Genomic DNA, 27,355 nt, shown 5'->3' with positions numbered 1-27,355 from the left:
AATTAACATTATCAAATTGTGAAAGCTAATTCTCATCACATGGTTTACCATTACATTATTTGTTTTCTAATAAAATCCATATATGTATATATAGCAGTATTGTGATTTTTTGTTTCACCCAAAAAAATAGCAGTCCAAAATTGAACTGTCAGTATTTATTCTAGGTTGTTCACAGGTTTTCCATATGCCATCCTGTATTCCGTTATTAATACAGGATAGGATGTTAACAGGTGACATGATGTTTCCACTGCTGGGGCACAAAGCCTACAGCTTCTCAAATGATACGGTATGTTCCACCATGCACAGAGACGTACATTTGTCGGGAGCTGATGAAATCACATCCGCATAATGAAACATCTATTTTGGAGTTACTTGTATTAATAATATGGGTAAAAGGAAAATTCCTGGAAAATGCTTGCATTACGTATTCCTGTTAAAATGATTTACAAGATAAATGGGATATACCATTACTACAATCCTAGTCAGCTTCCTTTTGCTTTATTTCTTTATAGGCCAGACTTACATTTATCAGAAGACTTAAGTTAAAATCAATTTCCTCATGGAAAGCATTCACATCTTTAAGCCAATTTTTTTAGAACACACCCTTTAATGGTTCCTTTAAAAATAACTAGGACATTTGAATAAAAAGATGCTTGGTTGTCCTCATCCAAAAGATCCAATGCAGATCACCATCATTTCCCTTTGAGTACATTTAACCAATAAACCTCCTTACTTTGAAGACATCCAATCCATCCATCGCACTAGGTACCATACTGGCCTTAAAGATTTTTAAGAAAAATTCAGTTGAATATCCACCACCTTTGAATACAAAAGCCTTAATTGCTCTACATTTTTTATGTAGCTTTGCACTAATGTCATTTGCTACAGAGTTTATGTTGAGGGAGTCATATCGGAATACCTAGATGAGTGTAATTCTTTACAATTTCCAAATGGAAATCATCTTTTTTCAATTTAAAACTAGGATTCCTTTTCCTCCTTGATTTAATAATCATATTTTTTGTTTTTTTAAGATTTATTTTTTAATCATTTTTTAGTGAAAATGGTTGTACAACTTTTAAACCATGTTGCTAAACTATTGGGGTGCAGTCTAGATTGATCGTGTCGTCCTCATAATAATTTGCTGGCCTATGCGTGGAGGAACATTTCGGCACAGCTGTAAAGCATCATCCAAATCGAACACATATAGGTTATATAATACCAGTGCAAGGGATGCATCCTTGTTTTAAACCATGATTCGTAGGAATAGAAGATGTTAAGCATCCTTTGCAATTTAGCCAAGAAAAGATGGTTGTCCATGATTTGTTCGAATCCCAAATGTCTGAGGGAGAAAAAAACAAGTCATTTAAACGAAAATGACTTTTGTTTTTTTTCTCCCATTCTCAGACATTTCTGGTATCCTGCTCCACCCCCACATCCTCCACACCCCTACTTACCTTTTGGCGGCACACTTTGCTGTGTGCCGCCGACTCGTCCATTCCTCTGCGACACAGGTTCCCTTCACTAATGTGCAGGGGACCGGCACCGCAAGGTCTGTATTTTTTTGGATTTTAAACTTTACTGTTTAGGTCGCTGGGACACCCGGGAACCCCTGATATGATTGTAGTGAACAAGGGAGCGGGGAACACCCCAGAAACCCCCACACCCTTTGTTCAGTATAATGGCAGCAAATGGGATATTTATTCGAAATCTTTGACTATTCGTAATTTCTGTACAGCCGAAATTCGAATAAATATTCCTTTCGTTTTTCTATTCAGTGTTTTATACGGATACCCGAAAAGATGATGTTTTAGTACAGACCTCTTTTATTAGGTGCAGAAAGGAATTATTCAGACCCCACTTTTTAAGTTTTTCCTATAGTTTAAGATGTTCAGGGTATCAAAAACACCCTCATAAACCACAAAGAAAATATACCACGAGCTAGCTATACTTTAGTTGCAAGGTGGTTTGAACCAAAGATTAGTCATTGTGCTTACACCTTTTAGAACTGTCTGCTGGTACTTGATGATATTTCGTTCCTTTATCCATACATTAACTTTATCCAACAGAAAATTTGAGACATTTTATGAAAGGGTGCCTGTCATAAAATAACATTTATGAATGCATGGCCAGCAAGTAATGGCAACTTAAAATAGATGAGGCATCGAACACCCCCTGAAACCTACCTGGCAGAGTAATAAGGCCTCTTCAATTATGTACCTGCTTCATGAAAGGAACCTATTAAAGTAATGTCTATGTTTTACAGGATAGCTGTCTCAGCTGAGGTTTTCTATTGATAGCAAGAACCCAACAAAACATGCAATTATGTGCAGCCTTAGAAATATTGGGGTTTTAAAGTGTCAAATAATGAAATACATTTTCAACTCTAATTTTTTAACCAAGTCGACGAGACAAACCTTCCCCATTCCATGTTCTCATATGGTCAAATAGCCCCAGAATGTCCAGTAATTAATGACATGCTGTTCAGAGGGGACAAGTTTGTACCACCACTGTCTTTGTGCAACAGGATAACAGAAAAGGGGTTTAAAGGACACCTGGGAAGCACCCTTACAAAGGAAAGTGTTAACAAAGTCTGATTGGTGGTTCCAGATGGATCTCAATGTCACAAATGTCACTGAAATATGCCACAAAGGTCTCAAAGATCTAAAAAGACTGCTAACTAGACAAGCTCCGCTACAAAATGTCATATTGCAGCCAACCCTCTGGGAAAAAGCTGCATTGATTTCACTGACCCCTTGGACAATATGGGAGAAGAACATCAGAGCAGCATCATTTTGGTGGACTATTTCTCAAAATGGATCAAATGTATGTATATGCCCAACCTCGCCACAACCACAGTGATAAATGCACCCATGGAACTGTCCACAGAGAAAGCATGCCAAAGCATCTGATGACCAACAATGGGGTGCAGTTAGTCTCAGCTGGGAAGAAGCACTAGCTCATCTCCTTCAGCATAACCCAGTGTAAAACTCCTGGTATCACCACCAGGCCAATGTCAAAATGGAAAGGGCAAAGAGGTGTATAAAAGGTTGCCTGAAGCTTGCTGTTTCCAACAAGAATCCATATGAAACAGCCCTTGATGCTTTAGGTGTAAACTGCCTAAAACCAAACAAACAAAAAACATTGTTCTCCCCATTGCAGTTGATTAGGGGAAAAAGAACATCGCAGTTTTGATTCCACCATGGCTGCCTGACATCAGAGAGCAAAGAACCCTCTGAGGCGAGTGTATTCTCTGCAGGGTAAAGAATGCACAAAGGAGAAAACTTTGTTATGACAAAAGGAAATCAGCCGAAGGCCTACTTTCAAAGTTGCAGAGAGGATCAAAAGGAATAACAAGGCACCAGGCACTCTGTGCAAGTATGGCCTATCCCAGAAAGTGATAATACGAGTGGGAGACAACCACGTTGTCAATGAAGATGAACGAATCTGGAATGTAGAAAGTGTAATTCTGTATCAAGAAAGAGGCCAAAAAGGTTTTACCACCACATCCAATAAATGAAGCATCATGACAACAACCAGAGCAACATAAGAATCATATTTAAAATAGGACCGAGTGTCGCATTAAAGCACATTGAGCTGACTGGAGAATGACGGAACATGAAGAGCAGTCTGATGCCCGATGTAACGGCTATAACTGAAAAACTGTGACACCTGCATGAGAGCTGACCAAAGACATCCTATGTCCACATCATGAACTCCCGCTGGAGGCCTCAACTCTCCCAGAATCATAAGGAAATTACCTGTAAGTTACAGAGAGAATGTTTTGGACTGCATCCAGAGACTGAGTACTTTTTCCATGACAGGGAGGTATGTGGTGGTCTAGAAAATTGCCATATCAGATGTTCCATGACGTGGCAGCAAGTGGGAGTGTGGCACAGGCGATCATGCACATTCATGCAAGAGGTGCACAAAGTGAGAGAATGAGTGTGGAGCACAAGGCACATGCAAGCCACCTCCAGCACTCCAATCCGGAGCTTCAACAGCCTAAATATCTATTAACTATTCAAGTTGCAGACAGTGTTACATAAATGAATCTCCTGTTACATCAACAGTGACGTATACTACGCCCTCTACTGTGGCGTATCCAGAGAGTGGCCTGGGGTGGCACATGCTACGCCTGGAATCTGATTGGCCACCCCAGTTGCCTCCCCATTATCCTAAACTATGATCATTATGTGCGTTTGCGCTCGTACTTCATGCCACTGATGCATATGTCAGCGCGCAAGTTCGGCCACCCCGGTCAAAATAGTCCGTAAACGCCACTGCTCCTCTATCACAAGCAAACTCAAAATATGCTTAAAATATGAACTGATGCATAGGCCCCTCTGTTTTGAAGATCATCTCATTGGAAGTGCTAAGTAAATTTGCACGCAAATGATTATAAAACATTCAATCAGAATATCTGCAGGGAAAAAACAACAATTTTAGCTTCAGAACTGTATTATTTCAGTGCACATGTCTCTACTAATAAAATTTATAAAGCATCTTAGAATTGTAAGTGTAGTTTTAAAAAGCATGCTCACATAGTGGTCCAAAGGGCAAATCAGCAATCGATTATTCATCTTAAGTAAGCAACACTTTGCGCTCGAATGAGGCATTGTCAACTTGACATCATCTGCCCCAAATGTGCAGTAATCATCCACTCCGTGCCCTACATGCCATTGTGTGTGTTCTATTTTTGTAAATAGAGCACTCGGTAATATTCAATATATGGAAGAAGTGCACCCCATTTCAAAGGCAAGCACACAATTCTGTAAATCGAGTTTATTCTTTTTGAATTGCATGTATGCACTATATAAATGAACATGGTAATGTTATTTCTGCACACAAAATATTGTACTCTACCCATTATACTGTAAAACAGAGCATTATCTCTGCCTCGTTTGAGAACAAACTAATATATTCCTTCCCAATGTCACTAAGTTAGGGATGCAGGTTGGCCTTCAAGCAAATGCAGGCAACATTTTCCAAGTATCAAGAAATATGGACTATGTTCCCACATAGCTATTTATATCACAGTGTCAGAAGTAAGAGGAGAAAAGTATTTAGGACGACTGATGGAAGGGTCATTATCGCAGGATAATGATCCCCAACCAAGTTATGGGCAATGGGCGTTATTGCAAGCGATACTGACCCCTCCAGAAGCATACAACGCTATTAGCACATCGTTATAGTAGCATCACATGTTATGGAGTTTTTGGTGTTGCTTTAATAGTGAGTAATGGAAAGATACAAACTCAGGTAGTCAATTAAATGTGATTTTATTTTGTAGTGTATAAATAAAGGTTGTCTTCATAAATTAAGTATTTTAATGGCAAACTTGGTTTAACTGGGGTGGGTTTAACATGTTCTTGCATTAGGCGAGATGTACAAATAAAATGTTTATCTAGAAGAAAGTGACAGGGCCTCATTACATGTTAGGTGGTATCCTGGCAGTAAATCCAGTGGGACACCACCAAACGGAATTACCGTTACTGGCACTCGGTCGGGCGGAAATTACTGCCAAATACTGAGTGCCAATAAGAGCAGTTACTGCCCATTCCATGGAGTCCTATAGGACTCCATGGGGGGAGTTTCTGGTATAACCGGCACCGGTAATACCATTGCCGGCAATGCCAGCAATTTGTGCTGGTGGGGTGCCAGAATTGCCCCCCCCCCCCAGTTTCGAGCTAGAGGTAATTCTTGCCACCGCACCAGCAAACGTGGAGTTGGCCAGTCTGGTAAAGTGCCGGTAAACGGAATTACCGGCACGTTAATACTACACCAGCCAACACCTAATGACGCCCAAAGTATATTCCCATGTGCTAGCTTTCTCTATGGTGTGTTAAATAGGATTTTGATGTAAGAAAAGGTCCTCATAGAAAGGAAGTGCCTTGTTGAAAGAAAGATTGCCTGAAAATTACATTGTGATTTCCCCATCTGCTTTTGAAGTCAGAATGTTCAGAATGCAGTCAATAGCAGTTGTTATTGACTGAGCTCTGATCTTTTGGATTGGTTGAGAGGAGATCAATAACGATCTCCATGTGCTAATACTGCTTAATCCATATAGTAGATAAGGGTGCACTTGTCTGTGTAATCTTGTCTTCAATCAAGTAAATCCTTCTGTGACCACAATTTTCATACGTATTCAGGTGCCCCGGGCTCACCCTTGCTACAAAGGGAAAGATATACTACACTACTATTCATCAGTGTCTCTGAGGAAATACCTGGTCACTTCTCTCGAGGTATCACAATAACCTCTTCCCTTTTTGTCAACAAGTATGTAATTTGTTTTGTTTAAATCCAAAAATATTTATATCACAAGTTCATCTGAGGATTCACTCTCCCCTACACAATATGTAACACATTTCAAAAGGAAACATTTCAAAGAAAGCAAGAAAACAAATTCATTAACCCTTAGTCCCAGGGGATCCATATAACCCCTCTTAAAATGATTCACAGAAGTAATTTTTGTATTTTCAATTGTACTTTTCCCACAATTATGCATCCAACCAAACATACATCAAACAAATAACAGTTTTGTGTCTAGCTGTACCACACTAGCATAACATCAGTTTTGTTTTAAGGAGTGCAGTTTTCCATCAACACTGCTACGTGTTTCGGGGCCTGAAGCCCCTTCTTCAGGTGAAACTGCAACAATTAGACAAACAAGGACAAACAATGGGCCTCATTACGAGTAGTGCGGTAAGGGATACCGGGCACCGTTAAGGAGACCGGTGCCAGTAATCCCTTACCGCCCTACTACGAGTTCCCTCAGCGGGTCCCTCCTTCAATGCCTGGTTTTACCAGGCGTTATGGACGGGGCCCGCTAAGGGACTACAGAGCTAATAACGGTACCGCAAATTACCGTTATTAGCTACATCCCCATTCCCTTTGAGCCCTATGGGGGTTCAAATGGGAATGGGGAATGGTTCACGGAATGGGGACTCCCTATTTCGCCAACCCGGACCCGGAATGCGGTAAGGCGGTAGCCATGGTGCTAATAGCACCATGGCTACCACCTACCTCGTAATGAGGCCCAATGACATTTGCTTTTTAAATCAGTGGATATTAAGTATATACTTTCACATAATAGCGGTAGTTCAGTGCGTTCTTTTGAAAGATGCACATGATAGCGCTAGTACAGCACATCATTTGAAACAGAGATCACATGATTGATGGATACTCACGTGATAGAACCAAGAAGGGTTTAACTACAGGCGATGCAGGACGGGAGGCTGTTTATGCAGCCGACTTATTTTTCCTGCATCGGGCTAGAGAAATTACAACAGAAGGTAAGATTTGAGGGAACAGAAGAAGCGGAGTGTGTTTAATCCAAGAAAGAGTTAGGGGTAAACAGACACAATGAGAGGCAAATGAACTTAGACATGTGTATTGTCATTCTATTACAGAACGCAAGGGTGAAGTTCTTGACACATTCCGGGACTTGGAGGGCTCATTCATTGGTTATAACACTCCGTCTTAGGCAAGTAGAACATGCTTACCGCACACTTAATGTAGCCAGTATGTTCCGCTTGTATTTGTCATAGTACAGGTGAAGTCACATATTGAAAGAGATATTTCATATCTCTTACAGATGCTGGAGTGATGATAATCATGTATCTCAATGGGAGATTGGAATCAAGAGATTGAACAGGTTGGTCCTTTTTGTAAACAAAATGATATTAAGTGGTGATATCAATTTATGAGGATATTTGGCTGATGGGTCCTTTTTTGTCTTTCTGACAGCCCACAACTAAATGCAGCAGTTTCACCTTAAGAAGGGGCTTCAGGCCCCGAAATACGTCGTGGTGTTTATGTGAATACTGTACTCCTTAAAGCAAAATTGATGTTATGCTGGTGTGGTACAGCTAGACATAAAATTGGTATTTGTTTGATGCATGTTTTGTTGAATCCATAACTGTGGGAAAAGTACAATTGAAAATACAAAAATAACTCTTCTGTGAATTATTTCAAGAGGGGTTATATGGATCCCCTAGGACAAGGGGATTAATGAATTTGTTTTCTTGCTTTCTTTGAAATTTTCTTTTTGAAATGTACATAGTGTGGAGAGGAGAGTGAATACTCAGATGAACTTGTGATACAAAGTGTTTTGGATTTAAACAAAATAAAATTACATATTTGTTGACAAAAAAGAAAGAGTTTATTCTAATACTGCTTAACTCACAACGTTTATGCAGACAGATGCAATCATATCAGAGTACTTTCTTGCTATTTGAGTAGTCGCCTTCCTACAATAACACATTTGGGATTTTACCCTAATGGCAAAATGCTGTGATTTCTAGGTTCTAGAACAACATGTGCACATTGGTTGAAAGTAAATGTTCCACAGGTTGTAAAGGGTAAATTACTACATGTCAGTAGAGGACAGGCAGCGGTACAGACATTTCGCTAAGCAGATATCCCTAAGTATTGTAACAAAGAAATGATTACCTTAGAACTCAACCGGATAATACCTTCCTTCCTGATCCCTGCCTCCAGAATCCTTTACATTCTTGTGTGTGCTCTTCTAAACGCTCCAGGCTCAAGGGGAATTGCTTAGCAAGCAGAAAGAAGCCCAATAACTAAGGTATTTAGGGCTCTGAGCCAGTGTGAAATCCAACGTTGAACACTCAAATGGAAGTGACTTGCTATAGCACCCAATGGCCAGTAACTTAGAAGTATGCTAGTAATACTTACGTATTTATTCACAGGTGATTTAAAAGGCTCCTAGCATTGCAATACACCCCCTTTGGGGAAGCCAGCAGTGGATTGATGAAATCGCAGGAGAGTGGAGAGGAGTTCCTCATTATCAAAATACTATCCGCAGATTTCTTCTGCTGTAGCCTGCCATTCCAGCCAGCATCTGTGCCCACCTGCCCAGCGTCCACCTGCCTCCCTTGGTCTTTTCCACACTCCATGAGCAGCACCTAAGATACTCTACTTAAGTGGTGAATGACATGAGATCGTAGTCATGTATGGGCGCCATGGTGTTCCTGAGCTGTAGGTAGATGATCTCCTGGCTCCTGTACTTTGCTTGGTTCATCAACTACACCCTCAGTGGGGATTGGGACGGGACACTTCGGGAGTAAAAGATGTGGTGTCTGTGAATGCATGAATAGGCCATGTGAGCAGAGGCAGGGCTTTTAGGTTGGCTTTGCAGATCCATAATGATTGGGTGCCTGTGCTGTCAATCCGGAAGACAGGGCAGTACGCCAGATGTGTTGAAGGTTGGAGTGGCTGAGCTAGCTTGTACCCATTGATTACCTCGTTATGCTCCCTGGACGAGACAATGAGCGGAGAGCATGGCCTCCGAGCATCCCAGCAACCACCATATTGATAATAGAAGGACCGCCCCATAGCAGCCTGGTAGCCAATTCAAGGAGTGTTATTACTAACTAACGACCATCGGATGAATAGAAAAATAAACTCTTCTATCTTAATATCACTAAAATAGTAAAATGACTACCAATCATCTCATCTTATTAGAAACAAAATAAGGACTTTCAAACTGTATGTCAATTTTAGGAAAAGAAAACAGGTCTCCCTATCACCACTGCTTCTGCCCCACTCATTGTATCATAAACATCTTGAACAAAGCTACATAAACAGTTAATCAAAGAACGTATGGAAAGTAGCAGTCTATTAGTTAACATCATATGATTATTGTAATAAATAATTGGTGCCTTTGTCTCCCACTCATGATTCCAGCTGCCACAATGGAACAAGGGAGCAGGTTGAGCACCAAGCCTGGTCCTTGAGAAGAAGCATTAGCACCTTCAGGAGCCCAAGCGCTACCAAAGTTATCCTCAGTGGCGATGATCCCCCACTCCGCTGTGTGCTTCGAAATGCTAACACACAACGATGAACCAGGTCTACCAGTTTACTTCATCTCAAGAAAAAATGGTAGCCTTTCAACAGCCCACAAATCACCACAGTGCTCAGCAAGCGCTGATTGGAAGAAATAAATGGACTTGGGTCCTGAGCTGCAAGATGACTGGTGTTTGGAGAAGAATACAAACATTTTGACTGCCTGGCACGCCCTCTGCCTACAGCCAAAATCTTGCCTCCTCATGGACCTTTGTGCTGAACCCTACTCCTCGGCAGCACCATAATATGAGTGTTCCTACTGTCACTTTCCTCTAGTGTTAATCCATAATCCAGCTTGGTACACGGCTCTTGCTGCGCTTGCTTCCACCTAGCCTCATTGCCCTTTTGTATTGTTATTTTTTATTTGTCGTGAGGTGCTGTATCCTTTAAAACAGAAATGATGCACACAGGAATCAGAACATGTGTCACAAGCAGGCCCTGGGCAGGGGGCCTTCAGAAAGGTCGAGTATATAGGAGTAAGAATAACCACTTGATGAGACGAAAGGTAATGGGACATAAACCTTGGATAAAGACTTGGGAAGTGGCAAAAGTTACAGTGACATTGTTCACATACTGCTATAGGAAATGGTAACATACATAATTACTTATTTAGATGGGAAGCTTAGGAGTCGGGCCTGTCTGGTAGAAATAAAGGGGCCATTTTGTGGGGAACAGGGTGAGGTGGGAGAAGCCCCTTTGCTGGCCAATAAGTGGAGCTTGGGTCTGGTCTTTAAATCTTCCTCATTTGAGATGCATTTTATGTCTGGGGGAAGGGCAGTCCAATGGAATGGGGGCCAATAAGTGAAGGGAACGCAAGCAGGAAGGGGGACCGGTGCAGTGGAGGATGAAGAGATTAAGGAGGGAGGACGAACAAAGAGTTCTAGGGGAGGGTACCGAGAGATAAACACAGGACGCTGTTGACAGGAGGCCAAATTATGAATGGATTTGTAGACGTAAGGCAGGAATTTAGACAGAACACGATTTTGCATGGAGATGCATCCAGCATGGTGATGGTGTGCAGAGGAGTGCGAAGATTGGGGTAGTTTGTAAAGGGTGCATTTGACAAAGGTGAGGGGAAGAGTAGATGAAAAAACAGGAAATAGGCCTCAACAATACTCACATTTGCTTAGCAGAAGATTAAAAATTCGTTTTTTGACCAAGTAGTGGGTCAGGTCCGAGAGCAGATTTTCCAAATATTGAGATGGTTGATTCTTTCAGTTGTGGCAGAAGCAACAATGAACTGTTGGAGTCCAAGGTGGCTGTTGAAGAGGACCCCAAGTTTGCATGTCTTAGGTCAGGGCTTGTTTTGCTCAAGGGCCACACAAGCCCCATACAGTAGGCCAAACTATCACAGCAAATGTGTGTGTGGTATAGTCATTGTTTCAAAAAATATGAGTTAAAAACATGTTTTTAGACGTCCACTATTTTTATTTATCACTTTTATTTCTTACTTTTTTCTGTTTTTTACTTTTAGACATTATACATAGACCTTTTTAAAACTTCAAATATCATGATGCAAAGACAAAAACTGTACCACAGAGGCCTCACACACCTCAAAAGACAGGCATAATGACTGAATGAATTTAGGCCAGGCAGCATTTCATTAAATTCATCTGACTTGAAGGGCCAGAAATAATGTGGACCGCATGTTGTGCACCACTGCCTTAGAAGAAAGAGTGAAGTATAGCAGTCTATCACTCAACCTGTAACTAGGGCTCATTTCTGCCCTCCCTCTCTTTCTCACACACTTCATATCATTGGATTGAACAAAAGCCCAGTCTCCAAAGCATGTAGCACAGTCTGCCTAACGCCCCTCGGCCAACAGAGCACAAGGGGAATCATGCCTAGTCCATAGAACTGAACGCTTGAAACTATGAAGAGACTCCGTGCAACTTGAAAAGCCCACACGGCTTAGTGATTACATATGCCACTCCATCACCACAAAAAAAAGACAAACAAGATTTAAAACCAGACCAATGCTGGTGTTTCCTGAACAATTCATTGCAGACTCATACCACTCATACCACTGCCCCAAGACAGGCAAAACCAACAAAGACCTGCTCTTCTTCTCTTCGACTCAAAATCAGTTCAGATAAAAGGGGGCATCAGATTGACGACCAAGGAAAAAGCTAATAATCCTACTCTGTAACTCATAAATGGCTACAAAAGTGGTCTTTTTATGTTCCGATCTAAACCCACATATCTTGGATCCATTGCAGACTACTAGAACACACTCACATCACAATTATGATCTTCCCCACCAACACTGCACTGCCCTTGAATGATATCCAAACCATCCTGACTCACAGGGTTCTCTCTTCTTCTCTTCCACACATTGTGTCAATCAGCATAGATTCTCAGACTCCAACCCCCTACCCCTTGCCTGACTATGAAGACTAACGTGGACAGCACCTCAGATGAACTATAATTATACACTATTTAATCCACAATTACCATCCCCAAATGCCCCAATCTCAGCTTGCCCCACAAGAGCAGTATACTTAACCACAGTCTGCTTGGAAGAAAATCAATTTCTCTCTTGACCTCTGTAACTTCCCTGTTCGCAGTAACAATGTGTGTTCAGCATGCAGCAACACTTCTAACACCAAACCCCTACTGGGATCATAGGATTAAGCATGCCTGATGATCACAGAAGTACAGTCATCATCTAAGTGCCCTATCTTATTCTAGCATGAATCTAATCTGTGAAAGTCTAGTGTGCCTCCATTGAAAATGGAAACTGTCCCTCATTTGAACACATGAAGGTCAAATACATCATCAGTACCAATACAAACCTACTGGCCACCATAGCTTATTGTTCTGCAGGCTACAATCCAAACTTTGATCTAGAAAGGATGGACATGAGCAGCATCCAGTATCAAAGTAGTATCAGACCACAAAACGTGGCTGGATGAAGCAGGTAATGTCTCAGTCTCCACCTATATACACAGTTATAATCTCAATGTCCTCTTCACCTAGAACTGATCCATCAGAGATATCTCCATCCAACTCTCTATTGATTGCACCACCACCTCATCCAAAGGTTTCCTGAAAACTTCGACAAAGGGAAATCCTAAGCACACTCTATAGGTTTGGCCCTCATTTCCTCACTCAACAAGCCTATCAACATTACAATACATCCCTGTTTATGACAAAAAGACCAAAATAGTCAATTAAATCAGATAACAAATGGTCCACCTGTCAATTAGAGGACATGAAAATGTAAGGTGTAATTTTGAACAAATCTGGCATAAAACAGGAGGGATTGAAGACAAGAAAGGGCCTCGGACATGCTAAAGGCCATATATACACCATTAAATGGAAGAGGAACACATACTTACACCAATGGACACAGACACTACCTCACCCAAGAGAAATTGTTATTTTGAATCTACAACGAATGCCCCAAACCAGAAACTGACTAACTAAAAAGCAGACTTCATCCTTCAAAACGAAGGTGTGAGACATTAAAATTTGGATTCACTCATCCCTGAAGGTTACAACCCAACCCACAAGAACCGAATGTGACATAATTCTCCTCAGAGTTTACCCTGATTTAACAGGCAGACATTTTCTTAACGTAATCAGCATCATGAAATTTCACAAGCACAAGCATTCACTTTTTATTCTCACCTAGACAGATTACTGCCCCGATTATAAACATCTGCAACACATCCCTCCCTTCAAGTAGGCTTATGGCAGCCTTTAAAACCGCACTTATATCACTGTTACTAAAGAAACCCAACGCAGATGCTTCTTGCTCTATCAACTATCAACCGATAACTAACCTCCACACTGAGGCAAACATAATTGAGCAGTTGGGCAAACAACAGCTAGAAATCTTCAATTAATACAACCGACTAATGTACGATGAGCAATCAGGCTTCCATCTTGGGAGAGGAATGGAATTTACTCTGCTCAACCACAGAGAAGGCATACTGAAAATAATTAGGTAGCATTCAGTAGGTCATATGGATCTCTTGGCAGCATACAGCATGGTCGACCACACCACTCTGCTCTCCTGTCTTCGATCCTTGAAGCGGCTACCTGATAGACAATATAGCACAGGTAAGGATCAGTCCTTTCAACTTGAATGCCACAGCCCAGATATGTATGGTCCCCCAGGGATCAGCCATGGCCCTCTGGTGATTAAATATCAACAACCAACAACTGGCTGAACTCATCGATCACTAAAATATGCCTTTTAATATCTACGCAGATGACAATCCATTGAGACGCCACTCAAACAACAATCCAGCCTAGGATTTCAACGTGCCTCAAAGCTATGTAACAATGCATGACCGACAGGTGCCTGTGCCTAAACGCAAAATAAATCCTCTTTTAAGGCTCAAGCAAGGCATCAGACATGCCTATACCCTGGGCCCATCCCCTATCCCTGTGACAAAAGCCCAGAACCTGGGCCTGCCTCCTGCCTGCAAATATCAGCTCTCTACAGTAGTTACCATGTTCAACTACTCCTTTTGAAACTGATCCTTCTAGCGCTTGACATGTAATATAAAACACTAAAAACCCAGGCATTAGTACTAATGCAACTGGATTACTCCAACAGCATGTACATTAGCCCTAAAAAAATAGAGATTACCAAATGTCAGGCCTTTCAAAACAGAGCTACACATATGATCCAGGGTCTAAATAAGCATGCCCATATTTAGGGAGCCCCTCATAATCAACACTTGCTGTTCATGCTGCATTGAATTGAAACCTGTCATTCTTTTAAATGTTGTTATATGGTTAAAATAACCTTTAACAAATACAATATAAAACAATTTACACAAAAGGAAGAAAACAACAAAGAAAGATAACCATCTTCTCATTTCATAAGATTCCAATAAAAAAATGAAAATGAACTTCACACAGTTAAAACTTCTTTTAAAATATCTGTCATTGGTTGACCCGGTATAGCGTCACTATCGACAAAAAATCAAATGTGCAACTGTAATTAACAGAGAAGTGTCTTTATTAACGTGACATGGGATATTCTGATATCCTGATAACACAGGGTCTCCAGGGATATAACCCTATCAAATCGTGGCACATGTTACCCGAGCAGCCAGTCTACACTGGCTACATACTGTATAACGTTCACTTTTTCTTTTGAGTGCCCAGGTTTGAAAAAGGCCCAAGGACGGTCGAAATACGTGTCACCAAGGGGCACATCCATAATAAAGGCACTTCTCTGTTAATTACAGTTGCACATTTTTTTTTGTCGATGGTGGCGCTATATCCGGGTCAACCAATCACACATTTTTGCATATTAATGGTTGGGTAAGACATTATTGTACCTGGATCAGCAACAGTCTACCTAGATATTGAATAAGTTGGTGCAGAGTGGCGCAGATTTATCCCACTTTCTTGCTCTTTAAAAAAATGCATGGCTTCAATCATCCGTTAGTTCCGACCAGAAAAGCCATATCAAATATGGGCCACCCCTACATCACCAACCTTTTCAAGAAATACACCCCACCCTGAAACCTCTGGTCTAGCACTCCAAAAAAAGGTATCCAACTATCCTACCAACAAATAAACTGGGAAACAATAAACAAAAGACTGATCAGAGAGGGTCATAAACAATGAAACAACCTTCCTCTGGACCAGTCCACTTCAACCACCGTGCTCTGAAGCATACTATTAGTGCACCTCCAGAAGGGACTTCTCCTGGTGACATTTCATTTATGATGCATGATGCCTTAGATGAGTAGACTCCACCTTATCATTGTAAACACTGCCAGACAAACAAACAAAAAACTCCCAACTTGGAATATTTTCAGACGCCAATGTGTTCCAGCACCAGTGAATTTTCAATTGCTTCACCCTCTGCACCAACGCACCGCAGACCCAGACGAAGATGGCAGGGAAATTCCAAAGGGACTCATAAGGAATTCGATAAGATAATCTAATAATGAAACAGCGACAGTGTTGTGAAGTACAGGAAATTGCACTAAAGGCATACAATTGGAAGACACCTTCTTTAACTTGCATATATTATAGGGGCAATGAAATTTGTGCAAGGAGAACCTCAGCTGCTACCTCAGCTGTCACTGAGTAAAAACAAGCATATCATAATTTCGAAAATGATAGCACTTTAAAGCTCTTGCCACTTTTCAGTGGATTTAAAGCACAGTTGAGGTTCAGAGGAACCTCACGTTCTGTGAAAGGAAATTGTACAATTCCCACCAAACTTGTTTTCACAAAATTCTATGAGCTTCATTACAAACTATGTCCAAGTAAATAGCATGGCTTTTCCTTCCAAATGCAGTGAAATAATTAAACCTGTCAGATTTTGTCTTGCAAAATCTACCTGGTTAACAAAATACAAAATGCAGCGTGTTAAGTATAAATACAGATATGCATTCATGAAAGACATTAACCCTAAAGTACAAAGACATAAAATAATCACTTAACAATATATCTTCTTACCTTTTTCACTGACACTTTCACTTTCAATTTCCACATCTTCACAACTAGTATATTCTGGCGTTGACACCCCCTCCTCCTCTGAACTACTAACTGACATCTGCCTCTTTTTCCCACCTCGTTTCGATCTATGGGGCTTTGGAGGGGACGGTCTCACAGATTCTGACTGGTCAGAACTCAGGGAATCATTCCTCAGCATAGTTTCCATTTTCTCCCGCTTTGTTTTCCTCATCAAAATGGCAGAGCTTGGGTCTAGACGAGACTGTTTTTTCAAGGAGTCGTGGTTCCTGGAGTCTAAGTGTTCTGGAGGAACAGGACTGTGTCTGGGAGTTGGAGGACTGTGATTGGGCAATTGTTTAGAAACCCTTCCATTGCCAGTCCTATCTATAGAGTAGGATCTTTGATTATCCGTAAAAGAGTTGTTGTCCTGAGCTCCTGCCAAAGGGGAGTGTTTTCCTAGTTTATTTACAGGCACCTCAGCGTCCTCCATTTCAGTGCTTGGTAAAGATGCATCACTGTGACGCCTTTCGTGCCGGGCCTTAGAAACTTTGGCGTGCATGCGCATTTGCTGCTCCTCAGGATGCGGTTTGACGGGGTACCTTGCAAGGTTCGGGTCACTCCTGTATCTTGTTTGATACTCGTCTGCTTTCCTCTGTTTCTCCTCATCAGTGATCTTGCCATCGTCTAGCTTTTCGGGCATGTCCTGATAGTCCTGTGACCTCCCTTTCTCCAGTCTCCTACTTTCTCGCCTTTCTTTATGTTTCCTGTCTTCTGCATGTCCCTCACCCTGTTGGGGTGAGAATTTTGGCACTCGTTTTCGTTCATTTTTAAGATTGCCCTTTCCGTTCTGTTCTGAAACCACCGCCTTCTTCCTGTTGAGACAAAAATACAGGTTAAGCCAAAACATAGCACATTGAATTGAACCATTGCATAATTTTCTAGATGTGCTATACCAACCATTATTTCCAATCAGGCATATGATTGCTTTGCAAAACTAATACCTTAGAAAAGCACATTACATATACAGATTACCACCTTGCACACACCGTGTTATTATTTCAATGAAGCGTCAAGGCATCTGCCAAGATAGAGAGCTTGGCAGAGAAAGAATGTAAGTTAGTAGGAATGTGCAAAGAGAAAAGGTTTCAAGTTCGGTCAAAAGCATTGCGCAAAAAGAAAATATATATTTATGCCATGTTTTCAGGAAAAATAAATAGCATGAGAGCACTTCCCTACAACTTTTTATTAGACACTTAGAAACTCCAAAGACACACCAATCTTCAACAATTCCACAAGTAAGCCCAATGTTTCTCAGTTTATGTTTGGATAGCCCCTTTTTGGTGCAGACTACGTGCAACTTCTGAGGTGGGTTACTCTTCTGCTTATCTAAAGCTTGTGAAAAGAAGCCTGGACCAGGTAGACATGTATTGTATGCATACAATTTACCATAGGATCCATAAGTAAGCAAAACCGAGAGTGTGTGATATTGCTACTTTTAAATAGGCAATGTTATGCAACGATTAGGTAACCAGCCTGATTCTGCACCTGGATTCCCAGGTCATATCTTTTGAATTGATTTTGATATTACATTGCTGCGTGCGCTGTTCTAAACATTTGACCTATCCCTAATGCCAATATATGGAAATAGAATGGAAAGTTTCGGAAGGCATTAACGTATAACTAACTCAAAGTTTTTGTGCGGCTTACGTATGTGATTTATAGTAAATGCTCTTGCCGAAACTTGTTTTCGACCTTTGGGCCTTTTTCAAGGCTTAACTTGTCATATTTATAACATACATCATGTGACTTGCGTAGTGATGTGCATGCTTTCTGCATAATTATATCCTTGTGTTTGTTTTCCATCACGTTTCTGGCTGAATTATTAGTTCATTCCAGGGATGTCCCACACTAAGGTGATGATCCCTCCTACCAAGTGAGGATCCAATATATATATTTAACCAAAGGAAGGGATAAACAAACTATAAATGAGACAACATAATGTACTCTAAAATACCAAGTGTGTTTGTCTTTGTATGCACCCTTAGATATAGGAATCTGGTGTGTAGAGGAATGAAAAAGACAAATTTCTGCCCCGCAAGAATGTCCAGTTTTTTTGTATGAAGCATTTGTGAACTTGATTCTGTGAGGTGGAATAATTTTATTATTGTATACTGCTATGTTGTGTATATGTGTTTTTTTGAAATAATGTTTGTGACTTGTGCTTGAATAAGTGAATGAATTAAAAAATGATGTTTTAGGAAACATCTGGATCGTTATTGACTACACGGTACTAAGTTATGTTGTGTCATTTATAGTTTGTTTATCCCTTCCTTTGGTTAAATATATATGTTTCTGGCTGAATCCCATCTTGCAAGTCTCCAGTCGCAATAACTTACTAGAGGTTTAAGTACCTCTTTCCCCAACCATATATGTTGGTTCTTTCTATCACCCAATGTAGCTGTGTGTTTGCGGGTTTGTTTATGTAATGGTGGCTGTGTTGAAAATGTTCTGTTATATGGTCTCTCAGGCCCCGCAAATGTAAGTAAACAAAAATAGAAATATTTTTTTTTAAATCAATGCGTTAAAAATGAGCACGCAATATCAGATGTACACAGAGGCAGCTGCCATGTTAAACTTGCTAAATGTGATGCAAAGAATGCAAGGTTAGACATAGCTATGTATTATTTTTAATCAAATGAATGCAAAGCTACTAGGATCAATTTCATGAAAAATGCAGTTATGAACAGATGCCATAAATGAATAATAATACTCAAGTTGGCAGGAAACTGGACTCCCTTGCCATCACAAATTGTTGAAAAATGCAGTAAACAAGCGAGAAAGGCACAATTATTACAAGCATCAACGTTCTTGGCATTATTGGAAAATATTTAGAACAATGAGGAACTATTCTGAGAATAATGGACGCTGAATATCAATAATGTGAGTGAATGCATTTCAACTAACAACTTGGCTACAGTATCAAAAAGAGCATGTACCACTTCTGGAAAATACGAGAATCTACAGTGCAAATGTCTATCAAATGAATGCCTGGTATGAGCAGGTTTGTAATTACCCTAACTACCACCAGCACCTTGGTCAACCAGAAAGCTGTGAATGACCAGTATCGACGATAGACAAGGGCAAACCAGCATCGAGATCTGTGGACGATTCTGCCAATACAAAAAGCGATACTATAAACCTCCACCTCAGGTACTGTGTAATTTGCAATAATCATTGCACATTTGTATGCAATGTGCTTGCCACATAAGTGGGATGTCTGGAAGGTGGTGGTAGAAAGTTCAGGGAGCGTGTTAAAATGAGCTAACTTTAAATGTTCTGTAATTGAGAAAGAAGCTGTGGCTGTTTTGTGGCTATTATTTCAGCTACACAGACATTCTGCAAATTTGCATCCAATAACAATGTTTATAATTTATTCAGATCTGGACATGATATTTGAAGACGTGTCACTCAGATGCAGGGTCATGCCTATAATAACATGTATGCTGCACCAGTAAGAGACATTGGGCCTCATTACACATTAGGCGGCAAGGGCACCGGTGCCGGTAATCCCTTACCGCCCTACTACGAGGTCCCTTAGCGGGTCCCTTCCTTAACGCCAGGTCTGACCTGGTGTTAAGGATGGGACCCGTTAAGGGACTTCAGAGCTAATAACGGTACCGCAAATTGTGGTACCGTTATTAGCTACTTCCCCATTCCCATTGAGCCCTATGGGGGCTCGAATGGGGAATGGTTCCCGGAATGGGGACTTACCGGGTCCTCCAAGGTCGGAATGACCCAGTAAGTCCCTATTCCGGGAACACGGACCCGGAATGCGGTAAGGGGGTAGCCATGGCGCTAATAGCTCCATGGCTACTGCCTACCGTGTAATGAGGCCCATTATAACAAAATGTTGTTCGCGACTTCCGGTCTATGGCACTGAAGATTACGAAAAGATTCTAGAGTAGCATGTTAATGAACTTAAATAAATGTGCGTAGTCATGTAGATATTGGTATTGGGAGATCAGTGGTTTGAATTTTGGGTTATGATGAGATACACTGTCAGATGAAGGCGTTAAAATACTGGTCGAAAAACACTTAATGTGTGAGGAGTTTCAATAGTACAGAAAAGTCCAAGAACGGTTATGCATACAGGTTGACATGTTTTGCAAAAGATAAGATTGGTGCTATATGATATATATATATATGCTATATATATGACCCAGCATGTGTCACCTGGGAAGGACAGGACTGAACAATAGCTGATTACTAGTGGCCCGGTCTTGATAGAGTGCGGAGGCAGATGGGTGGTTCATGGAATGCATCAACAGTGATGAACTAAAGTAAATAATTACACCTTTTATAATGGTTCAAGAACGTTCCTAAGTGCCTAGCAAGTAGGTGCAATTAAATGTGTTCTGTCCTTTGAATAGCACTACTCCAAGTTGATGCAATACCTTTCATTGTTTGGAATTTCATTTTATACATTTTCTGGACAGGTTCACTTGACCTCCTAAGAAATGCAGGATTATCTAGAGAACAAGAGTGTTGAGCAGAAGAAATAATAATTTTATCATCCCAGTGCTAGTAGCCATTTGGAGAGGTTGAATGAAACCATTCAGTGCATTTGTGTTGCCTCTGGGCTATGAGAGGAAAGCTGTTGTGGGTACCTGTATACCAAGCCACTGTGTATGGCACTATAGGATTTGTCTTAAAATGTTGAAAACGAGAATGTTGAAGACTAAGGCAGCGTATGCATACATTTTAATTGTATTCCCACAGGTGTCTCTCGGGGCACGTGGGGAGCAACATGGAAGTGGTGGTTTCATTCTACACAGTCATAGGTTTTTGCCTACTCGCATCTCTTCCTTGAGAAAGCATGCAGAGGAACGTGGCATATTAGGGATTGTTTTAATGACACAATAAAATGCTGCAAAAGACAACCTTTCTTTGCTTGATGGATTTACCCATTCTGCAATGTATAATTGTTGACATAATATTAATACATTTCGATTTGATGATAAAGGGGAGCATTGGTAACACCTGTTGGTTTGCTATAGACATATTCCATAGGCCTGCATCTAGAAACAGGCTTCTGGAGTGAGAGAGTATTGGGCCTCATTGTCAGTGTGGCGGTCTGGAAACAAGAGTGCCGGTGAGCTTACCAGTACCCTTGTTTCTGGACCGCCACATTCTGAGTCTGCCTGCCGGGGCTGCTGCAGCAGACAGGTCTGACCCTGCCGGGCACTGCGACCCCGGTAGGCAGACTCATCATGGAAGCACCAGAACTGTTAGCAAAGGTGCCGGTGCTTCTGTGAACCCATTCCCGTGGAGTCCAATGGGACTCCACAAGAATGGGGACTTACATTTTCCAGCACCTAGCTTCCCGGTCCGCCGGGACTTGTAATGTCCCTGTGGCCCCTGGAAGCTAGATGCCAGTAAAATGTTCTCACAATCTCAGGGATGTTGCATCTAGGTGGCTTCTTGACTTCACAGTCTCAGGGATATAGGGCCAAGTTTGCCGCTTAAATTTAGTCCCTGTGATATAGCGCCTGTATGCTTCTTGACTCAGCGGCCTCAGGGATACAGCGTCCAGCTCACCTGTTGACTATCTTAGTCCTAGTTATTGAGAATATTGTTTGCCAGTATTGGGTCTTTCATATGCTCACATGTTTTGAATATTCCCTGCAGTCAGTCTGGGAATCCTCTGTACGTTTACAAACCAGTTTTGCATATAAATAACAAAAACATATTCACTTTACGGATCTATCCACCTTACTTTGGGTCTTTTATCTGGCTAGTGAGGTGGACAGCCCTAAGCTCTTGCATGGAGGACACCTTCAGTTTCTTTACAGCATGTCATGTGTGTGGGTATCGTCAGACTACTGTCCTCTTTGTTTTTAGATTTTGTAAGTGGAAAAAATGAACCAATATAGTCTGCAAATTCAAAATCTGCTAGAAACATAAGATATATCATATTTGGGAAGTATTCTAAACGTGTTTGCTCCTTACGGTTGATGTATAAGGGAAGGAGAAAGCTTTTCAGGGATATGCTCCTCTGGGAGTCACATTGGTAATTTCTCACATGTTTGGTGTCTGCATTCTCATAGTATTTTTTCTTATTTAATTATTCAGGGAGGTCTACCAAGCCTCTAATTTAAATGTGCTTATAGAACCTATGAGTTAGTGTTGGATTGGCGAGTCGCACTGGGCAAACCAGATTATTATGTTACTCTAGAAAGTTGTGATAATCAACATTTTGGCGTATACGTTCACCCAATGACAGCTCAGATTTCTCAACAGCATGATTTATTAAAAAAACATGTCGTGTTTGGCTGCTTGCAGTCGACACGTGTTTCGACCATAGGTCGTTCTCAAGGCCGCCAATACAAAATACATTTCATGTGGATTGCATCACCACATACCAGCGCATTGTATGAGTGTAACAGGCAAGTGCATATCAATGCAGAAAACACATTTTCATTACACACCATATGTGCTCGTAATCAGCATGGCGGGAGAACAAACACAAGAAACAGAAAAACATAGGACAGGTGTTCAGACATGCTGTTTTGATAGCAAAACCCATTGCTACAATGATACTCCCATTGTTCTAATGCCACATCTTTCTTTGCTCAATTGAAGGTTTTTTGTTATAACTGCGACAGCATCTCGATGACTGTAGGTTATACAATATCATGCACCAACACTGTTGTGTTAATAGGTGCCATTCCATGGTGCACCATACAGATATCTCCATTCTAGGCGACTGCTGCCCAACTGGCAACTAATCTCTATTGTGCATTTTCCAATGTGGGTCTGGTAATGATTTAGTGCGAGATTGACACATTGAAGTGATGGGAGTGATCCCCATTTTAAGTTGTGCGGTAATTGTCTCATGTATCAATGAAAGTGTTAGAGACTCTGTAAAATCAGCAACAATTCTGGAATACATCCCATGCACCCCAGAATAATATGAGAGCCCCAGTTCCTCTCTATGATACATCCTCCAAATGTCAGTCAACTGTAATTCTGGTGTTGTTTTCCATTGGCTCTTTGAAGCCACTCCCAGTGGATGAGAGCTTTTGCTTGTGCTATCCATAGTTCTGCCCAATGCACAGTTGAAATCACCCAACCATATCAGCCAATAATCCCAGTACTGACTGATGATATGTCCCATCCTTTCAAAATAAGGAGACTCATCAATATTGAGAGCATCAGAACAGAACAATTCCACTGTCCTCTTTTACAGCCAACTGCCATCCTGCAGTATCAGGCATTCTCATTTACCAGTGCATCATCAACATTAAAGGGGACACTGCCTCACTTCTATTTAAGTACCCTTTCAAGTAATTAGGAAATGAGTGATTCATGCATGCTTGCTATTCACCTGTTATTTAGGTTTAGTAGCTCAGTGGCATGCAGACACATTTCCTGCAACATTTCTATTGAGATCCCATGGCAAGTAGATGGAAGTGATCCCAACTTCTCTTGATGACCCCATGTATTCCTCTTCCATTCAAGCTCTGTAGTTTCAATGCAGGCATAAGTCATGGAGGCAGCTACGTAGTGACCTCAAATATTCCCATTCCTTATGTTCATTGCAGCGACCGTGCCACTGCTCATTTGTAAAGTAAACAACAGCAAAACTGAAATGTGCCCACTGCAAACCCCACCCCCTGTGCATCTTATCCAGCAAAAGAAGATGCAACAACCCCATCAACACCTGCTAACACATATCCCAAAACCATGCAGCCATTCGGTCAACCGGCACTTAAATGCACAAGCTCCATGTGCTCCGAGTCAGACAAGACTCAAATCTAAGATAGGGAGAGTGCAAGTGGGACATAATAACTCAGCTACCATCTCAACCACCCTCTCGCTGTAGGGACCCAGGGCATCCGCCTCCCATAAAGTCTAGAGCAGGGCTAGTCCCATTCCAACCTAATTTCTAAATGTCTAACAACCTCTTCCAACGGTCATGCAGGTGGATTATGCTGTAATGAAGCCCACTCCATAAGCAGTGTTGTGTATCATTAAAACAATTTAGTGATTGTATAGGGTATACCAATGGAGTCATGTCACAATTTCCAGTCTTGTGAACGAATGCTAGAAGCAAAAGTCACATTGTTACATTGACAATAACAACACACTGCCAGACCAGACTCAGTTGTTTAAACTGCACCCTCACATAATGGCTCAGAGGCCCTCATTACAACCTTGGCGGAGAACCATGGTGCTATTAGCACCATGGTCCATGCCGCTAAGGTTACGATTCCGCCATGGTGGATGGCGGAATTACTGCCCCATTCCAAGGTGAGTGGGGCGGTAATTCCCCATTCGCCCTTCCCCATTCCCCATTCCCATTTTTGCCCCCATAGGGCATAATGGGAATGGGGAAGGCGCTAATTACGGCACCGTAAATTACGGTGCCGTAATTAGCTCCAAAGTCCCTTTGCGGGTTGGATGTTTAACGCCTGCTAAAAGCAGGCGTTAAACACCCAACCCGCAAAGGGACACTTGTAATCAGGCGTTAAGGGTTAACGGCGCCGACGGCGCCGTTAAACCCTTAACGCCTGAGTTGTAATGAGGGCCAGAGTCCAAATCCAGCAATCCATCCCCGTTCACCTCGATCCCGCGTGCCATCTGATTACCCATCTGTTCTGCGGGAAACTCTGTGGGAGAGTATGTGGCAGAGTTAATCATGCAACAGAGGGTTAGGAACTATGGAGCGTGCAAAGGCGGGCGTGATAATCAGGACAGCAGACAGAGCCATTTACCATTCAATGAAAATGAACAATATTAAACAGCCACTCTTCAGAAGTGTCGCCTACAAGGCTAACCCTGAGAATCACCATAGAGCCAGCTCCCATTAACAAGCGATGAGAATCCCAGCCCAGGTCATCCCTGACCAGGCCAAGGGAAGGCCCAGATGCACACTTTTTCTCCAGGCAGGTGAACGGAAGTACTAGTAACTACTGGCTTCCCCTTGAGGAAGGCTCTGAAACAAGAACATAGGTGAAACAGGTTAGGGAAGCTTTCCAACGTAGAGCAAAAAGGAGGGACTTGGTGAACGAAATCAAATTTGTAATCACATTTTAAGCTAAGAGCAAATAGTGTGTTGTGGTTGTTTTGTTATGTACGTCTATTGTGATTATGATCAGTAAGTTGATAATATTGTGCTCGTTTTTTTTTATGGAGGGTCAGTATTTGATATGAAATGCTCAATGCATGAATAAAAAGTAAAGCCGATACAATATTGTAAACACGTGTGCTAGAAACCAGAAAACAAATGCAGGTTCAGGAGAACGAAGACTAGTTTTGATGTTATGTTTTTTATCATTTCAAATTCATGCCATGTGCTTTAGTTGTTAGTTTGCTGAGCAGGTAATTTCCATCTTACCCTGGCTTGCCTAAAGAATTTCAAGTTGTTTTCCCAAAGGGGTTTCAGGGCTACATGAATGAGATGTATATGCAAACTCTGCCGCTGCAGGGCGGTGGTGAGGAGCCGGTGCCCACTGTGCTGCCTTGACTGTGCAAGTGTGAGGTACCATTAGTGCCTGGTAGGGTTTGCAGGGCTTTACTCGCTCTGAATGGTGCATCCCCCCATTGTTCCCCGCACAAGAAGTGGTTGGTTCGATTTAAAGTAATTGGGTTGGTCTGGATAACGCTCTTGGGAGGCCTTGTCTGTGCAGGCCTGTTCTGCAGTCCCAAAACCCTGCCCCGCAGCCCACGTCCTCACCAATAGGAGGGCTTCCTTGGGCACTAAGATGGCCACCCAAATTCAGTGGTCATAGTTGGCTTCTTTCATCTGCAGGGGATAGGTTGTCTTTCTCTGTCCATCTGTGAATGCCCCTCGATGTCCTCATTTCTTTACAGCAACACGTGTCAACTAGACTTATTGACAAACTTGACTGCATATTACCTCAAAATCACACTTTCTCTTGTGACACTGGTCACCTTGTTTTGTTTCAAATGTTTTCTGACATTCTTGGGGTAAAAGCGACATTGGTCCAATGTCTCAGTATTGACATTTCGACACTATTCCTATTGTGGTGTATGTTCCTTGTATGCTTTTAAGGTCTTTTTTTTTTAACACTTTGCTATATCGTTTCTAGCTCGGTGAGACCTTTCAGGGAGATTGTGTGCTCTTTCTACAAACCTGGGTTCAGAAGGGAAAATAATACGTCACTTAATATCTGGCCGTTAAATTACTTGATGACTGAAGTATCGAGAATCTATACATTTGTTATATAGATCATGAAGCAGCATTCCACCGGGTTTCACAGCCATTCTAGTAGGACAAACCTATTTGCTGGGGTATTGACCTCTCGTTACTGTACTTTATTAAGTCCATGCATATTAACACTACAGTAACTGTTAGGGTGAGCCAGAAAGGACACGTTACACGACCAACCCTCACTAATCGAGGGCTTAAACTGGGGTACATTTTAGCACCCCTGCTATTTAATGTTTATGTCGCTGACATGTACATAGCCGTACAGACATTTCCCGCTAGTCATTCGAGAGGAGCGGGTACCATGGTCGGCATATGCCGACAAAACGGTTCTTCTTGACCGGACCCCTTTGGTCTTCACCGTTCTATGGAGGCCCTTAATGGCTATGCCACCAGCAACGGGATGCAAATGAATTTAAAAAAGACCAAAATTATGAAAGCGGACAAAAATGAACAAAAGCTTTAATTGGAAATTGGGTAAGGAGTACCTAGAAGTGGTGAACTCTTACACTTACGTTGGCTTTTCTATGTTGCCTCCTCTAATAACATCTCTCTTGGAAACCTGTGTTGTTAACAAAGTTTCTAGAAAGTGGCCGGTCGTAAAAAATGTCATCACCAGGAAGGGGGGAGGCAACATTAAAGGATATGTATAGATTCAGCTTAATACCAGATATACTTAATGGGTTGGACCTACTCCATTTGAGCTTGGTTAACTGCTTAGACTGTATGGAAGGTAGGTTGTCAAGATCAATTCTGGTCATTCCGAAGGCCGTTCCAGTGGAAACGCTGAGGTGCGAGCTCGGCACCACGTCCAATGTA

The 27,355-nt window shown here is 41.7% G+C and overlaps 1 protein-coding gene across 14 annotated transcripts in view; it reads right to left on the bottom strand.

The window, feature by feature from the left end:
- Positions 1-27,355, bottom strand: part of RIMS1 (regulating synaptic membrane exocytosis 1) — a 1,643,460-nt gene that overhangs the window by 989,250 nt on the left and 626,855 nt on the right. For all 14 annotated transcript variants that reach the window (XM_069606225.1, XM_069606227.1, XM_069606239.1 and 11 more), the window contains one exon: positions 16,306-17,174. In XM_069606225.1, coding sequence (XP_069462326.1) covers positions 16,306-17,174 — 869 coding nt within the window. The remainder of the gene's footprint in view (positions 1-16,305; positions 17,175-27,355) is intronic.

Source organism: Ambystoma mexicanum, chromosome 4p (genome assembly GCF_040938575.1).
Source record: "Ambystoma mexicanum isolate Mex_15411 chromosome 4p, UKY_AmexF1_1, whole genome shotgun sequence".
NCBI classification, from domain to species: Eukaryota; Metazoa; Chordata; class Amphibia; order Caudata; family Ambystomatidae; genus Ambystoma; species Ambystoma mexicanum.
This window is presented reverse-complemented; position numbering and strand designations above follow the sequence as displayed.